The sequence below is a fragment of the Triplophysa dalaica genome, chromosome 7 (genome assembly GCF_015846415.1).
Source record: "Triplophysa dalaica isolate WHDGS20190420 chromosome 7, ASM1584641v1, whole genome shotgun sequence".
Lineage (NCBI taxonomy): Eukaryota > Metazoa > Chordata > Actinopteri > Cypriniformes > Nemacheilidae > Triplophysa > Triplophysa dalaica.
This window is the reverse complement of record NC_079548.1, coordinates 23,844,074-23,862,700: the sequence shown is the minus strand read 5'-3', so window position 1 is coordinate 23,862,700 and position 18,627 is coordinate 23,844,074. Positions and strand designations below refer to the sequence as shown.

The 18,627-nt window shown below is 37.3% G+C and overlaps 1 protein-coding gene across 2 annotated transcripts in view; it reads left to right on the top strand.

Moving 5' to 3' along the window:
• Window positions 1–18,627, top strand: part of gas7a (growth arrest-specific 7a) — a 28,948-nt gene that overhangs the window by 4,568 nt on the left and 5,753 nt on the right. For both annotated transcript variants that reach the window (XM_056752624.1, XM_056752623.1), the window contains 6 exons: window positions 6,671–6,760; window positions 7,479–7,591; window positions 11,906–11,980; window positions 12,654–12,732; window positions 13,275–13,406; window positions 14,182–14,305. In XM_056752624.1, coding sequence (XP_056608602.1) covers window positions 6,671–6,760; window positions 7,479–7,591; window positions 11,906–11,980; window positions 12,654–12,732; window positions 13,275–13,406; window positions 14,182–14,305 — 613 coding nt within the window. The remainder of the gene's footprint in view (window positions 1–6,670; window positions 6,761–7,478; window positions 7,592–11,905; window positions 11,981–12,653; window positions 12,733–13,274; window positions 13,407–14,181; window positions 14,306–18,627) is intronic.

Below are 18,627 nucleotides of genomic sequence, written 5' to 3'. Positions count from 1 at the left end.
AATGTTTTTGTAAATCTTTTTAAATGGTTGTGTGTTTTGCCTGAAAATGGACTATTTGGCAAAAGCATTGCTTAAAATATCAATAGTACTTAGCATTTTACTGAAAGTGTAATCCATATATGTGTGTTTATATACATTTATTTTGGTCGAATATAGGTATTTTTAGTTCTTCTTGTAACGCACAAGCAATTCACCATGGCAACCACTGAACTAGAGACTCACTGAATCAATAGTGTGAAGCTGTCGAGTGTCTGAGCTTGGAATACTTTCACCTTTCACTCACCTTCAGTATCTCTTGAGTATCACTAATGTGAAAGCAGAAGCGTGTCATTTTGGTACGTTTGCACTCCATCCCATCTTCATCTGAAATAATAGGTGGCTGTCAGCAGCTGGTCGTGTGCCGGCAATTCAGAAGCCACATGTAAACAGCCGAATAAGATAAAAAAACATATATTGAGACCAGAATAAATTTGAACGAAAATTAAACTTGCGCTCAGTGACAGTGATGTCATCTGTTATAGTGTTGCACAAATATTGTTTTGTAGTTGGAGACAAAATCCCTTACAGGAAACGCAATTTGTCGCTTAGCAACAGAGGCTGAGCACCCTACATTCAGAGCAGTAGTTGAGATCTGTGAATGTTTATGTGCATATGTGAATGACTGCTGACCAGATTGGTGTTTCAGAGATGTATTTATTTGCTTGCCCGGTGATGTTGTGTCCCTGATGCACGCGGCATGCTATCATTAGGTTTGTGATATTTGCAGCCGTTCAGCCGAAAGTCGCATTCATTATGCCATTAAAAGGGAGTGCAGCAACGGGTTCATGGGCTGGACCCAGACAAGCGCTTTGTGTATAAGTTATTCTGCTTACCCAACACATAAAACACTAAAGCAGATAGTTGGACAGTGGAGATAGACAGGAAACAACAGTATGTGAGAGGGGAACAGAAGCTGGGATCGGACCAAGAGCTGGGAAGTCGATACTCACATGCCAGTCGAGCACTGTTTACTTATGTAATATCAGTGTTATATCGAGGTAACTGTAGTTAAATGAAGAGCTATAATTACCTTTTCATGGGACGGATAACATGTATAAACAGCATATGGTTGCACAGCTGAGCATGTGCAAAACATTACACAGATTGGAAGGTAAACATCTGTAGTGGAGCTCATATGGAGTTTTGTGTTATCTTGGGGAATCCTGTACTTGTGGCTGTATAAAGATGCTTCGGAATCTTGACCCTTTCTGAGTCTTTTGGCATTTCTTATTTTTCAATGGCAGACACTTTTCTGGATGCTGCCACCTATGCTCCAGAGTTTTTTTACCAGGGCAGTTCTGAAACTGCAAAGACGTTTACTTTAAAGGCATAGTGGGTGATCCGGTCCAGAAACATTTTTTGTCATGTTGGTTGGAAATCTCTTTACATCCTGATAGCAATCAAGAAATATAGTGGTAAAATGATATTTTTTAAATGATATTTCGTTTTTGAAAGGAGTAGAACCACAAAACGTTTGCCCAATCAAAATGTTCTGACTGAACGCTGTGCCTGGTCATGTGTACATTGTCAGCCAACGTAATTTGCATACCACTACTCAACCTGTTCACTCAGACATCATGCGTCATCAGTGCTAAAGTGCGCTCACATCCGCTGTGTCGATGTAGGAAGAATGGCGGACAATTAGCAACGATAAAACTTTCCTGCGGAACTGACAACAAATAAATCGACAAAACGAAAGTCAGTTTTTGAAAAAGCAGTGACCAAAAAATGTCTGCACCATGAAAGAGGAAAAACTCGAATTAAAGTCGGTTAAGTTTTTACTCGATTGAGACAGCTCCGGCAGGCAATGGGACTGAAAGATGATACCATGGTTGATACCACAGGTATTTACATGCTTCGAGACGAATTTAATGGATTTAGTTTGTAATTCTTTATGTGAATTTACGAAATACACTTATGCGTTTGAAGGAGGCCAGGCTTTGATGGCAAATCACATAGGTGGTGGGATTATAATTTCCTTGCTAGCAGGCTAAATTTAGCGTCTTTCTAAATCAACAACCAACCTTTAAAGTAGCTAGGCCTTCCTGTTTTTACCAAGTGGTTGATATCCTTAGGACAACATCATATTAACCCTGGGACAACATTTAAATCAACCAATCAGATTTCAGAAATAAATTTACAGTTCATTTTAAATGAAACCTTCCAACCAGAATTAAGTGCTTCTAGACCAGTGGTCCCCAACCTGTGGTCCACGACCCCCTTAGGGGGGTACCAGAGTTCACATGAGGGGCGGGAGCTGACATACATTGAGGTTAAATAAAGTTGCATAAAATGTTCCACTAATCATTTTATATAAAAATCGTGTGCTTACAATGCCAAGATAATGCAGTCAAAAATAGTTTTATGTTATATAAAATAATTATTTCAATGTCCAGCTCCATCGGCAGACATTCACAGAGGGCTTTGGAATAGTTGGAAGTACTGATATTGGCTGTTCTCTCTACGGGAGAATTGTCCTCTGTCAGGTGTCAACGTTCGTGTCAACATAAAAATCACAAGAAAAAAAAAAGCAGCGAAACGTTGTAACACAGTTCCAAGTAAGCAAGGAAGGAGGAAACTTTTATTAAAATGAACAAATGACAAAAAAACGAAAGTAGAATCACACAAACATAATAAAACATAAAAAAAATCCAGGCCTGGTCCTCTCTCGTTGTACATTCCTGTCACTCGTCCTTTTATGCTTCCGATCTCCTCCGTGATAGATGCAAGACCGGTGCAACGCGCAGCTATCACTAATCACTCGCGTTCCCTCACGGCTCTAACCTGAACATTTGTTTGAGTATTCAATCAAAAATGTCAATAAAATCTTTTAAATTAATCATCTTATCCATTTAATTTAATTTATGATTAAATTATTTAATTTATTTTATTTATATTTACTATCTATATATGTGTGTGTGTGAGTAGCAATTATGTGTGTATACACACACACACACACACATATATGAGGGTTGGGGGGGCTCTGATTATCATATATGTACGTGGGGGGCCCAAGAAAAGAAGGTTGGGAACCACTGTTGTAGACCATTGTTTTTCACTTATCATTTCCCTCTGATTTTAGGGGTAAGTTATGGTTAGGGTTTGATGGGGGTTTAGGTTTAATTTATAAAAATGTTGTCCTTAGGTCAACAAAATATGTTGTCCTGAGAATATCAGCCACTTGAAAAATCGGGTCGAGCAAAGCAGCTAATAGACAATGCTTAGTTTGAATGGGCGTCAATGGAGAAGGATGCTTTAGCCAAACTGCTTATTCACCCAAGCCAAAGCCTGAGCTGCTCCAAAACGATCTGATGGTGCCCCATACCGCGGAGGCTGCGGGGGCATCCCATATCCCAGCGTGTGTGATGATATTATCTGCAGGAATTGCTTCATCTATAGAAAATCTAACTGTTACACATGAAATGCACTTGATATTTCAAAGTTCTTCCACTTTTCTGTAGTTGTCTGCCTTACAGACACAGGGGTGAGTTTGGTGATTAAGTAAGTCTGAGATTTCTGCTCCACCAACCGAACCAATCAACCAATCAGTATCAGGAGTAATATCCTTCCCAAATGGCAATTCGAGTTACAGTTTGGGTGGGAGTGAACTGAACCTACGTCAGCCCAGAGAAGGCTGAATTTCAGTTTGAGGATGGGGTTGTATTTCAACGTGTGGATGGAGGATGTAATAAGCTCTCGATAAGGGTGGCTTACTTCACTTAGGAGTTGTAAAGGAGAGAAGACATGCCTGCGTCTGATGAATGGGCTCATTTTGGACACGATGAGAGGAAAGGGATAAACAACACCAGTGATAGATGTGATGGCACTGTAATGGAAAATCTACTGGCCACGACAATCAGAATGATCTTTCAGGCATGAAATGAACAAAGTGACAAGGCCCGATAGACTATATCACCTCAAACCGCATAAGATTAGGGACTGCTGAGGCGAGTGGATACGGCCTTATCACTGTGCATAAATATGGCCTGTTTATTCACTGTATTGATTGAAATTGCATGTTTTGAAGACGCACTGTACAGGGTATTCCCTATTTGCATTGCACTTTCCAGTGCACCCTGATAGCGTCCTGGAGACTCAACTCTCAGCTGAATTGTATAGTGTTTTATGTTGGCAAAATTTATAAATACTTTGTTATTTGTTCACCTTTCAACAAAGCCAGAGGAGTGCATGCGATGCCTTTAAATTTATCATGAGGTTTTAGAACAGAGCAGTTATGTAGACCGAAACTATCCGCATAGTGGAAAGGTGCATACAAGAGTTAATGCTGGAAGAGGCTGTGCTGAGGAGAGATAACAATTCATAATTCATCATGTCGAACCTGAGCCTCATGTCCTTGTATTCCTCTGAAATTCAATTTACATTCATTTGTATAGCGCTTTTCACAATGTATATCGTTTCAAAGAAGCTTAACAGAAAGTGCAAATTATTGCTTCACAAAACCAGAATAGTCGGTTATCAGAGGTGATTATCAACAATATCATACAATATCATATCAAATGTTCAATATGTTAAAACAATGCTTACTGTATATTTTTGAATACAATACATGTTAAACTTGACTGTTAGAATGTCGAATCGAAGTTCATACATGTGAAGTTGTTGGTGTCATAATACCTAGACAGCTTGTTGTCAGATGCATGAATCTTTAAAATTCATGCACTGAACGTCAACATATCAGTGATGGCCAGATTCCAGTTCAAGCATATGCAAGTGAATTGCGAAGTTGTAGGTCTCGGATAAAAAGACAATTATGTTTTCATTTCTCAACTAATCAAATCATTTTTTTCCAATTATGCGGAGTGTAGGGACATTTCGGCTCTAGTTTTCGACGGTTAGAATTACAAAATATTCTTAATTCTTAAAAGTCTAGTTGTCAAGCTATCATTTTGCTCATTTCTTGCTTAATAATTGTGCAGAGGACGTCATCGGGTCTAATGTGATATAATTTAAGATAGGTGAAATAATCAGAACACAGCTCAATCTCTTTGAAATACTTGGAGAATTTTAATGATGAGACTTGTATTGCTCTATGCTATTTCATAGTACTTATAATGCACAGTTGAATTATTTCTTTTAAAATATCACACAAATGTTTTACCACTGTAACAGTTTTACAAGATCTATAAAGAAACATCTTTTATCATTGAAAAAGTCTCTTTTGGAGAATACTGTGCTTGTATGCTGTGTGAGCGAGCTCAGCTGTGTTCTGAACTGGAGCTCAATAAATAGCTCTTTATGCACATCTGAAGACATAATTATGAATACTATCTTGCACTGTGATGGATAGATTTGGCATTTGTGTTAGCCAGCATTCTGTGTGTTCGTAATAAGTTTTAAAGATTTAATTAGAAGAATTAGAAGAATGTTTTAATAAATAAAATACAAACAAGGGGGGCACGGTGGCTTAGTGGTTAGCATGTTCGCCTCACACCTCCAGGGTTGGGGGTTCGATTCCCGCTTCCGACTTGTGTGTGTGGAGTTTGCATGTTCTCCCCGTGCCTCGGGGGTTTCCTCCGGGTACTCCGGTTTCCTCCCCTGGTCCAAAGACATGCATGGTAGGTTGATTGGCATCTCTGGAAAAAATTGTCCGTAGGGTGTGAGTGCGTGAGTGCGTGAGTGCGTGAGTGCGTGAGTGCGTGAGTGAGTGAATGAGTGAGTGTGTGTGCCCTGCGATGGGTTGGCACTCCATCCAGGGTGTATCCTGCCTTGATGCCCGATGACTCCTGAGATAGACGCAGGCTCCCTGTGACCCGAGGTAGTTCGGATAAGCGGTAGAAAATGGAATGGAATGGAATGGATACAAACAAGGGTGTATTTGATGCACTGAAGGGCTATGGTAGGGAGCACATCCTGTTTGGCAGAGGAAGGGAGGTGGACAGATGGAGAGCATTACATAATTGCAGTGCTTACATTCTAATTGGAGACGCCATGGACCCCAGAGTGTATACTCAAACACTTTATGAGCCTAACTGCAGTCTAAAGCAGTGAAAGCCAGCAGCGTGAGCTCTGTGTTGTGCCGTATTTGTTTCTTTGGGACTAATCTTACTCTCAACAACTCTATTTTGTGTTTATGATGAGTTCACAATGACATACTGCTTTCTGCACACTGTGCAGTAGGATACAGCACAGTTAAAGACCCCTGGGGTTGGAGGCCATTTTTAGATGTAATTTCTCAACAAACACCACTTTCCCTAACATGCCTTTATCACTTTGCATTGCAAAATTGCCCTGATTAACAAGGTCTTTGTCTGCAACATTTTTAAGCGAATGTGTAGCTTCAAATAACACCAGAAAGAATGGTGGCAAACATTTGTTTGCTTAGTTAAAAGAAAACGTTAAATAAAGATATATTTCGAAAATTACAGTTCAGTTTAGTTTAATACCTAATCAAAATAACCTTTTATACCGTTTAGTAAAAGTACAGTAGTTTTTAGTAGACTGATCACCATCTGTATTATTATAACTTTACTAGGGCTATCAAAAAATTGGCCCCAGTGTTCCCACATGAACTATATGGTGCTTACTGACCGGTCTGGCTCTTTAATAGACCCTATTGATGACCTGCATCTTTTTCTCACTCTCCATCTTGTTTTTTTTTCGTTCACCACAGATCAACTGCGTGACTTTCCCTGTGTCCACGTCAACACCAGAGCAGCAGCTACTCAAGCCCAATGAATGGAGCTACTGCGACTATTTTTGGGTGAGAGAAAGTGAGAGAGTGGACGCATGTTGATCCTGGAGGAAATGAAGACACATACAGTACACATGTTGCATCCTTACACATTGTGGAGAGTTTTCATAGACCTAATGATTTTTACACTTTACAAACTGCTGGATATTTTCCAACCGGCACACAAATCTTTTTTCATGATCAAATAAGCCTATTTTAGTATGTTTAATAATCAGTTATATCGTTGGAAACCTAGCCAAAAAAAACTGAGTATATGCTAACAAAACTAGTGGGGTAGTCAGCATGAGTTTACTAGTGGAAAATGAATGACAGGGGTTAAAGTAAACATATGTGGCTTTACAGGTACTCTCTGGCTGTTTCTCGACCCACGCGTGTGAAAAGGTTATGACACTTCTTTGATGTGTGGAATGGCACATCAGCAGCCATCACAACAGCAGACTCTTATACCCCCACACACAAGAGCATATTACATCGAAATACCATGCACAAACAGCACATCAGGGGCACTCATGTTTTATTAGTCATACACTGCATGACCTATACATGGCCTTCTGTGAAGCACACAGTCACAGTTACACCCGCAAGGGCGTACGCCAGCTCCTACACTCTCTGATTCACACAGACCCCGACGTTCTGACTCACACGCTCACGTGTTGTTGATAGTCTGTTGCTGATGATGTCACAGCCATGCAAGCGTGCATGTGTAATAGCTCTTTACCCTCTGCAGGCCGATAAGAGGGACCCTCAGGGGGCCACAATGCCAGGGTTCGAAGTGCTACTGCAGAAACAGCTGAAAGGGAAACATATGCAGAAAGAGATGGCCGAGTTCATCCGAGAAAGGTGGGCAGATGCGCTTTCTTTTAGTCTTACATAACACCTCACTCTGTATTCAAAGCCTATATGCTAACCCCGCTGAAGTATTACACCTGACCAGACGTTTGTTTCCGATGTTTGTTATTTTGTTGTCAAAGAAAGAAAGAAAATAGAAAATTATAAGTAAAACTGTTATAATAGTGTTATAACAAATAGGTATATGTATAATAGCAATTTGTTATTTATTTTTTATTTGGTATACATCTTTCTGCGTGTGTGCGTCTATGTCGATGTGTGTAAGTATGTATGCATATTGTGTGTGTTGAGCATTTGTATGTTTGTCTTTTGTGTTTGCACCTTTTTCTTGTTTTTACAGGTGTACGACTTTAGTTGTTTTACTTGTAGTCAATGTGTCTCATGTACAGCTGCTTTGCCACAATGAAAATTGTAAAAAGCGCTATATAAATAAAGTTGAGTTGAGTTAAAGAGCAATTGAACGTGCAATTCACACACAAATTTAACAATTGGCCTGCGCAATGTCGCTTTAAGTCAAACACACTGAAACAGTGTCCTCCAAATCTTACCTCTCTAACTCTTTTCATCTCATTTTACTAGTTGCCATTAGATTTTCATCATGATTATGATTATAATTTATAAATTTTTAGCCGTCCAAACATGTCCTTTATAATATGACAAAAAATTGTCAAGAAAATTGTAGATAATATCCATTTATCTTGGCCAAATTAGATTGAATGTATTCCATTTGAGTTCCATTTACAGTAAAGTACTGGCAGCAGTGTTTCCACAGATTTGCTGTAATTTTACAGGCTTGCAACTGTTTTTTATTTTAAAGTTGTGCTGTAACTCCACAGAAGAGTACTAGCAGCTAATTACCATAATTGTACAGTTCAAGTACAGTTTTCTGTTTTACGGCTGTACTGTAATTTCAAGGTAAAGTACTGGCAGCAGTGGTTCCAGCCATTAACTGTAATTTTATAGGTTTGCAGCCTTTTTATATTTAACAGTTGAGCTGTAATTCCACAGTAAATTACTGGGAGCGATTTACCGTCACTGTAACTGTACAGTTTAAGTACAGTTCTCTGTTTTATGGCTGTACTGTAATTTCACAGTAATGGGTATGTTATTTTATATTTACTCTACTGCCCAGATAGCAAATAAATACCTTATTTCTTCCAGAAATGTATAATAATATATTGAATAATTGAAAAAAAACAAAGACACCAAGCAAATGCAAGTATTGTGTTTAATTGATGCTGACAATAAAATATACTCACATGCAGCAAAAATAAATACAATGTCAAAAGAGGTGCCAAAAAAAATCAAACTAACATTTAGACAACAGAAAAAGAACAACAAAAACAAAAACAAAGTCACACAATACAACAGAAACATAAAAATACAATGGAAAATACGCAACAAATAATGTCAAAGAATAAACTAAAAGCAACACATACTGTAAATAGTTACACAATACAAAAATCACAGCAACAATAAACTGAGCACTAAATTCATATATTAAGGATTCAATTAAAATAATATAACAGATTTAGTGCATAGAAGGTATAATAACAGAAATCAATAAGCATACTGAATAAACAACAATAAACAACAATAAACAAGAGAAGTTAAAGACAAAAAGTATGTTTACAGAGGTGCAAATATATATTTTTCAAACAAGTTACAAACAACACTGTAGAAGATGAAAACAATTAGATGAAACCCAGGTTTAGGAACTTTTTTGACCTCCAGCTTAGTCATCTGTGCACATGAAGGACTTCTTACTGCCTCTAGAATAAAAGCATACACATAAAGAGTTAAAAAGGTGATTAAATAAAATGCATAATAATTAAAGACATTTAACACTATAATACGGCATCAGGCCTAAGAGTTTTAAATTTAATACTTCAAAATAAAATTGTAGATTTAAGAGTTCCAGGCTCTCAATGTAAGTGCTTACCATTCACAACAAAATTGGGAATCCTATTTTCCTATGTACAGCTCTCCAGTTCACAGTTTTGGCCTGGGTTTTTTATTGCCAGCTTCATTCACCAGACTGTGTCTTCACATCCACTCCACCAAATAATCCAAGATCAAGTACCCTGAATGTTTGAAAACATGCTGTCAGTATTAAGACAAATAACTATAACATGCTTTTGGAACTAATACTGATATTAGGCAAATTACAGTACATACAAGACCTATTAGAAAAATATAATTTCCAAATTGTAACAGATTCAGTTGAAATTGTACAAAAGTACAATGACCTGTTAGAAAATGTTAAAGAATGAAATAATATACAGTCTTACTTTGTTTTCCTTTTTAGTGGCCTCAGGGAGTCTGTCTTTGACTAGAGATAAGTCTGCTGTTCCACAAGATGAGCTACTGTCGTGTTCTTTTTTTTTCATTATACTCTTTCAACGACATAATTTCAAAAATCAAAACACACGCATACCTTTTAAATGAAATGTATTAAACAAACATCACTCTTTACCCAGACTGCAAGCACAACATCCACTTATTTAGTGCCAACAATGTTTTCTACAAACAAAACTCAATCGTGTATAAAATGATTGCAAATGAACCAAAAAGCCAATAGAGTTGGTAATAAAACCTGTTAGTTTAGATTTAAATAAAAGTTTCAACTTACCAAACTATATTGAAAATAAACACAAAGGATTCTTCCATGTAGAATTTGAATTAAGGACTTCTGGTTCTTCTAGTGAGAGGAAGCATTCTGGGAAATTAAGTCCTTTTCATACGCCGCATTTAACGCTGTATTCTCAAATCGACTACAACTTCCAAGATGCATGGCAGACTACATCATCGTATCTGCAAAGACATCAGGCTTGCTCGATTTCATGAAGCACTGCGAATACTGGATCAGTGATTAAAAAGCATGCGAAGCAGTCGGCTCTCAATGCTCAAACTATACCATTCAGTCACAAAAAACACCAATACAAATAATATAAAAGAATAATAAAAAAATCGATTTTAATGGTATAAATGTATATATAATATAACATTGTATAAATATTTTCCTTCTTAAAATTAGCTGTTGCATTCTTCATGTGATATAAATTGGTTTTGATGTGCCTGCTAAGGGTTTTCATGATAGTAATAATAGTATCATATTATTAGACATTATTATTGGCAGCTTTTTTGCTTTTAACTTTGTGGCTAACTAAAACCGACCAAAATCCTAACTGAACTACGTCCTTTTTATGACAAGCCTAACTCAAACCGGGATGTAGCTTCTGGCTGACCAGACAAAAACGCCCCTAATTCTGTTTCACACAAAGACTGTAAAAAACATGAAAAAATGCCAGAATTAAGACGGAATTTGTTGCTATCTGGGAAGAGATGAGCTGTGACGTGATTTTGATTACCGCGCTGTCTTGAAAAAGTGGGATGTGTTAAAAATCCCCCGCCCCATATGCTGCTTTTCACAGCATAAGACATTTTTTTCAGGCTGTACAGTTAAATGTTGTAAATTTACAGAAAGGGATTAAACTATGTGCCTTGGTCTGTTAACCTACAGGATTAAACTGTCTATAGTAATAACAGTTTTTTTACTGTTGGAAATTTCCCATTTTTTAACAGAATTTTTTTTTCAGTCCATGTTATACCTTAGAAATTCTTGCTGGATTGCCATGAACACAGCTGTCCTTTGTGTCCAGAACACAGATCATATGTTTGTTTGTATCATTTTGTTTTCACAATTGGCCGAGTTTTTACTATTTGATTAAAACCAAAGAGTGCCATAAAGGTCACGTGTCACAACACTTCTTCTTAAACCAATTCTTTAAGATACAGAGACACACACATTCTCAAATTTATAAGAAAAAATCCCATAGGCTCACTGGACATTGATGAATGGACCCTACCTGAGATGTGAAGCCATCACCTAAAAATGCCCTAAGAACCACATACCAATATTCTCGCACCACCCTTGGTTTTACCATGATACATTACCATAAAATGTGTTTTATTCAGGTGCTTTTTCTGTTTATTTTTGATGCGTTTTTTGCTAGTCAATGTGTAGATGCTACAGAGCTCTGGATTGTCAGCCTCACCATCTCAAAAGATGTTTGGAGCTGAACCATAAACCTTACCTCTGTCATACGTAATGTGTTTCACATTAGCGGCATCAGCGAAGCTCTTTCTTGTTTACATCGTTTAAATTGCCTTGAGACATAAATATGACACTGTTCACTGTCACTGTTTGATGTTTTCATTATTTGTAATCCGGAGTTTTGCTAATAGGGTGCCATAATGTCACATTGTTATCTATTCATCTTTGCTTGATTTCTTGTGCTTCAGGATAAAAATCGAGGAGGAATATGCCAAGAATCTCTCCAAACTCTCTCAGTCCCCACTGGCAGCACAAGAGGAAGGGTGAGCCTGCAGTAAAGTCTATAGTAACGTTCATACTGTCAGAAGCAACCTGCAGCCTTCAATGCTCAATGAGATTTGGTGATTTCTGGTGAAAGGAAGCACACTGTTTTGTAGACTTAAATTAAAGACATGCACTGTAATCATTTTTTGGGTTAACTTAAAAAAAGACTTTGGTTAACTAATGAATTCCATGCAAACTCGTTATGTTAAGTAATGTTTTTTAGTTGAATTAATTCAACATTTAAAGGCAGCCAGATGACTTTTTTAAGTTGAACCAACATTTCTTAGCGTGTAGATATGCACCCTCATCATAAAGACATCATGCATTAGAGGCATTAAGCAATAATTATTTCGCTTAGACATAAATACAATTTAATAGAAACAATTGCTAAAGTCTTGAGACAATGAGTTTTAAATACGATCTTTACAATGTCAACAATGTGACACGTTTGCAAATAAAAGTCAATATTTTCGAGAACTCAGTATGAATTTATACATTTCTCATTCTATAATTGTAGTCATTGGTCACATGATTTGCATATTAATGTTATGTTACTACAACAGCTTGGTTTTAAAGATCCACGAGAAACATGAACTCCTTTTACTGGTTTACAGAGTAACAACAGCTTTCATGTTGTTTTAACCATGTTTATTGTGTTCTGGTTTGATTTAGGACTCTGGGAGATGCTTGGGCCCAACTTAAGAAGAGTCTCGCTGATGAAGCCGAGGTCCATCTCAAATTTTCTTCGAAGGTGGGCAATTGTCTCTCATGGCGTTCCTCAACAGTGATGATGTAAGACTCAACCAAGATGCTTTACAATCGAATTACACATTCAAACTTTTGCATTGGCCGGGAAGATAAATGATCCTGCGTTTATATAATTTCTGTGCCGTTCTGAATAGCATTCCCCTCAGATATGTTATTAGCTGCTCTGTGTAATGAGCTACACAACTTTTCTCACACTGCTGCAGTTTGGCTTTTCTCACTGCTGATCCATTTAGCTCTGGTGTGGGTGATTAATGGTAGAAAGATGGAGGTGATACTGCTGTGTTATTCCTGCAGATCTAACTTCAGCCCTCTGGAGACCACAAAGTTTAAAAAAACTATCTCATACAACATCATGATCATTACTGAAGTACCTGCTCCAGATATAAGCTGAAATGAAACGCATGCCCTCTTAGGCATGTGATGATTCGTGCCCAGGTGTGCAATGAATGGCCTGGTTGTGCCAGATTTGGGCGGTGGGTCCAGATTGTGTGTGTCTTAACTGATTTAGAGGCGTCTATCTTATAGCTCCAAAGTGAAGTGGAGAAGCCATTACTGACCTTCAGAGGAGACAACTTTAAAAAGGACATGAAAAAATACGACCATCACATCTCAGATCTGAGGAAACAACTGGTCAGTCGCTATGCTGCGGTAGAGAAGGTATGACACTTATTGGTTTTCATCTTAAAGTGTGTTTTTGAAAGTCTTCCAAACTCGTTCTCCTCCCACTTTTGCCTTTAATATACGATGTGTGTCTTTCTGAAGGGTGTGGAGGTGTGTGAGAATTTAACCCATGTTGTTGGAACAGTAGCGTCCTGTTCTCACAGCTTCAATAGGGGAACACTACCATTTACCATTTACATTAGCCTACGTTGTTTAGAACTGGGTCTGTTGTTTTTTTCATAGCCAATTTATAAATCAGCATGTCTGTCCAAACAATATCACAGCAGATGGCTGGATGAAATACAAGAACAGTGCATTTTTGCCAAATCTCATTGAATTTTATAAACCAACCAGGAACCAAATCTGTACAACATAATAATTCCTAACAAACAATCACTATTGCATGTAATACTGTTTATTAGCCTAACTATGGATAATATTTATACACCAGGTTCATATAATAAAATATATAATTTAATTGACGTGTGCCTGGGTATGTATATCAAATATTGTACAGAGGCTTTGAATATGGCACATCCAATCAGATTTCATAAGGGTAATTAAATTTCAGTTGCTCAATATTAAATATCTTACTTTAATTCAGTTGTGATTTAAACAAAGCAGACAATGGCAGGAAAAAACTTCCATGATGTTTAGATAGAATGGATATGAAGTGAGACTCAGAAGGGAAGTTGGTTGGCGCATGCATAAACACAGACACACAGATATAGTCCAGGCATGTCTTAACACACGTGTCTGTGTTGTGCTGCAGGCACGGAGGGCTCTGGTGGACAGACAGAAGGATCTGGAGGTGAAGACACAGCAGCTTGAGATCAAACTGAGCAACAAGACTGAGGAGGACATAAAAAAGGCCAGACGGAAATCCACACAAGCAGGTGAAAGCCCCCATGCATTAAATCTTTTTGATCTTACTAAAGAAACCCGATGAGAGGTTTCTTTATTTTAAATTGCAAAGTAATTCATATTTTGAATCCATAATAGGAGGTACAGCGACAAACCAAGTTCAGGCCCACAGGGAAATATTGTTTCTCAGAAATATTGTTTCTCAGATGTTCAGTAGATCTAATGAAGTTTCAGCTGTAGCACAACACTCCATATCAGACTCCCAAAATTTCTTATGAGCAAAAATAATAGAAACAAATGAGACTAATGTTGACAAAAGTATAGATCTACAAATGAACACAGAAAATTTGGTTTTATTAGAATTTATTGAGAAATTTAGGTTCAACCCGATCTCACAGGAATTTGTTACTATTTTGCAAGGTGGCTTATTCGTATGAATTCATGCGTTGTGAATCTGACAAAGAACTACGAGTACTAGAAAGAAAAGATACTAAACCCCACCCCTAACCCTGCCCCTAAACTTAACGTCACTTCTGCAAAAGCGTACAAATGAGATTGTACGAATTCATACAAATCAGCCAAAATTAAACAAAAATAGTAACTTTTTTGCCGCGAGATCGCGTTGTTGAGTTCACAGTGAAATTTATTAATTGACAGGTTTCGATATTGAGGTGTAGTTTGAGACACTATCTGTTTCTCAATATGTGTTCTTCAGCAATCTTGCTTTCTCGTGTTCTCGCTCTACGTTATCATCAACCGTCAAAGTCTGGTTCCAATACCCAATAAAACAAGCATGGAAGTAAACAGATGTGTTCTTGATATCAAGGATGCATCTAATGCAGATCATACCAAATCTATTTGAAGTCCCAGCATGTCTATTCGAGTTAGTTCTGCAAAGCTTGCTTGGCAATACCGACCTCCATGAGATCTTCAGTCTTTGGATTCTTGGAATTGTGAAACCGCCATTATTGAGTTCTCTGCTAAGTCTACATTAGACATGTGAGATTACAAAAAACGTTGGCCCAGAAGTAAACTGGGAAGCAGGACGTACTTGCTCTGCCGCAGAAGCAGATCCACAACGACCAAATACATTTATATGTCATGTACACTACCATGCTAAACCCTCCAATATTTGTCATGACAGAACTTGAAATTTTGGTCTGTTTGGTCACAAAACTGTGCATGGCCTCAGATGACTTGAAGTGTTATGCATGAGTCATACAAACCACTTTTTTTGCCAGTTTCCCATGCTCATGTTATTCTTAAAGCAGCATCAATGTTTTAACAAACTTCTCATTGTGTTTCCTGGTCAAACCAGAGCACATGACACGAGAATCATGACTGAATTGTAAGTCGCTTTGGATAAAATCCGCTTTGGATAAAAGCGTCTGCTAAATGACTAACTGTAAATGTAATGTAATTAATTCCCATTTCTAGGTGAATTCTCAGAGGTTCATTAAAACTTATTTTTCTCTCCACCTGTCCAATCACAGACAGTTCATCTCATTTCACCAGCTGTTATTTGCACTTTTACTGTAGATCCAACTCCTGATGTTGCTGTAGGATGGGCGTTCCATACTAAGAAGTAAACATCTCCCTCAGTATGCCTACAGATTCAACTGATTTTCTCGTTTTAAGTTATTCTCTTCCACTCTTGATGGCTTTGGTGAAACAAACTCTCCCAAAATCCAACATCAGTCCTTTTTATTGTTGAGTAAGGAGCTTTTTTGGGGGGTAAATCTTGCAAATTGGCTGCTATTGTTGTAGCGTGCTGAGTCTGTGGAGTTGGGACTGTGTTTTTTAGGCATGAGGGACAGGATGGGAGAGAAGAGTGCAGGGGATGTAGAGGATCTTGGATCGGCACCAGGAGCCGGCGTTTAAGAGGAGCCAGGCTATATTGGTTCCAGACATTGAGTTGGGAAAAGCATGGAGTAATGATCTATTTTTGCAGTGGGAAAATGGGCCCTGTGGGAGCTGACAAGCAGCATGCGAAGCCTCATATTGCTGAAAAACATTCACTTTATCCTGTTCTGGCCATTGACACTAAACATTAGAAGAGCTGGCAGCCCTGAGGTTCACATGCTCTTTATGGTCGGATGTGTCTCTCAACCTTTGAGCTTAGAGACAGCCTGTTTGACTGAGTGACTAGTGCAGACCCTAAAGAGTCGTATTCAGTGCTTATGGAACATCAGAGGCCAAAATGTACAAGATTCATGACAAAGCCACTGCGAAATGGCTTTAAATAATACCTAAAGTGTTGCTTCAGTGTGTATGATAAATGGATGGTCATTTGCATGCTTCATATTTGTAAAAGACTACATTAATATACGTAGTTTGTGCTTAAATTAAATTAATGCACAAAACACTCTCTGGTACTTAGACTTTCAGTTGATCAGTGAAAAAAATGCCAAACTGTAAAATCTAATTAGTTGATCTTACTTAAAAAAGCATGCCTTACCGATTGCCTCAAAAAAACTAAGTAAAAATGGTGAAATGGTATTGTTGAGTTCAAGTTACTAAAAAAATTAGTTCAGATGTACTCTTGACTCAGAATGAACTATTATTACCAACTTAAGAATTTCCATTGGATTTATTGCAGCCATCATTGGAGTTTAAGTTCACTAAATTAAATTTTTTATTTCACACAAATATTATTCTAAAAATGCATAAATCAAACACCTTGACTTGTGCAACACAAAATGAGCAAGAGGTGACTGATCTCTGAACTGTATGCACAGTCTATGTTCATTGGTTAAAAACACACGAGGTTTGCAGACCCTAATCACATGCACCTAACAGTGATAACCACAAAACTGAAAAATATGTCAAACTCTTCTAAATATCTAAGAGAAGTGAACATTAAACACTGTCAAGTCTTTAACTTTACTGAAAACATATAAAATAATCATATTTAAAAATGTACTCTCCTAATGCAATCTGGCGCAAAGCATGCTGGGAATCTTTTCTGCGTACAGGCAAGATCTGCTCTCCACTGCCTCTCGCTGGTGTAGTAAAGTAATTTCTTCGCTTGCCGCTACTTGCTTGATTTAAGTAAAATATACTAAAGGCGAAAAGTAAATTGTTTTTGATTTCCTCTGCAAGTAATCGTAACTTGATAAAAAACTAGTAAAATGTATACATTTTGACAACTGAGTAAAGTCAACAAATAATTTGTGAGTAAGGACAACAATTAGATTTTGCAGTGGTAAGTCACAATGATTACCATAGTAATGGCATGGTATTTTTGACATGAAAGTTTGGGAATGATATTTGTGAAAGTGTCATGTAAATATCATGAGTATATGTATGAGAAGTGTACCTGTAGGTAGTTTTATTAATAAATAAAAATGTTGTTCAAAATGTCGTATTGTAATATGAATAACCTGGACTAAATAAAACTAGTTTATAAGCCGATAAGAGAACACATAAATGTGAACTCCTTCAATACTGCTTAATAGCATCACAGGATAAGACCTCAAAAAACTGCTTAATAAAATGTGAACGTTTCAGCAAATTTTAAACAAATGACAATAATCAATTATAACATAGTTTTGAATTGTTCATAACATAATATAGTTACATTTGTGTGATTCCGTAGTTTTGATGAGTTTATTATAAATATTGTTATTAATATTATAAAATGTCATCGCTGTCCTTCCGAAACCTCAAATGTCCAAATTCACAGTTTTTGAGGAACTGGAAAAACACAGTAGGCTACTTTGTAAATGATTAAAAAAAGTGATAAGATACACTTTATACTATGCATTGGTTAGATATTTGCAAAACCCAGTGACAAAAAGGTGACTAATCATAATGATTTATTGCAAAAAAATCACAAAATCTGGAGATACAAGGTTTCAAGAACAGCAGTGATTTGAAAATATAGTCACCTACCCTAGACTTTTGAGTGTTAGTGTAGGCTATGTAAAAATAATGTCATAATATGATAATAAATAATGTGTTGCTTATTAGCATTATTCCATATATATTAAGGTCTTTCATAGTGCTGTATAGGGCCAGTGTGAATCAGACTTCAATTAAAAACAGATTTAGATTTAAATGGTATGGCTTGCCATCTTTCAGTGTTTCACTGCAGATTGTTTTTAATTGTGCTACTGCCAACATTTCTTTAGTGTAGCTGAGCTCAGTAGAAAAAGCCTGTGTGATGTTATCTCACATCCCCCCCTCAGTGAACCTCCCACACAAGGCACAGTTCCCAACATAAATCAATGGGCAAACATTAAACATTGTTTTAATAATCTCCTTCAATAATCATGGCGGCTTAAAACAAATGTCTTTTAACGCCTGGACCTAATTTACATATAGATAGAAAGATTGGACCCTGTGTCCCAAG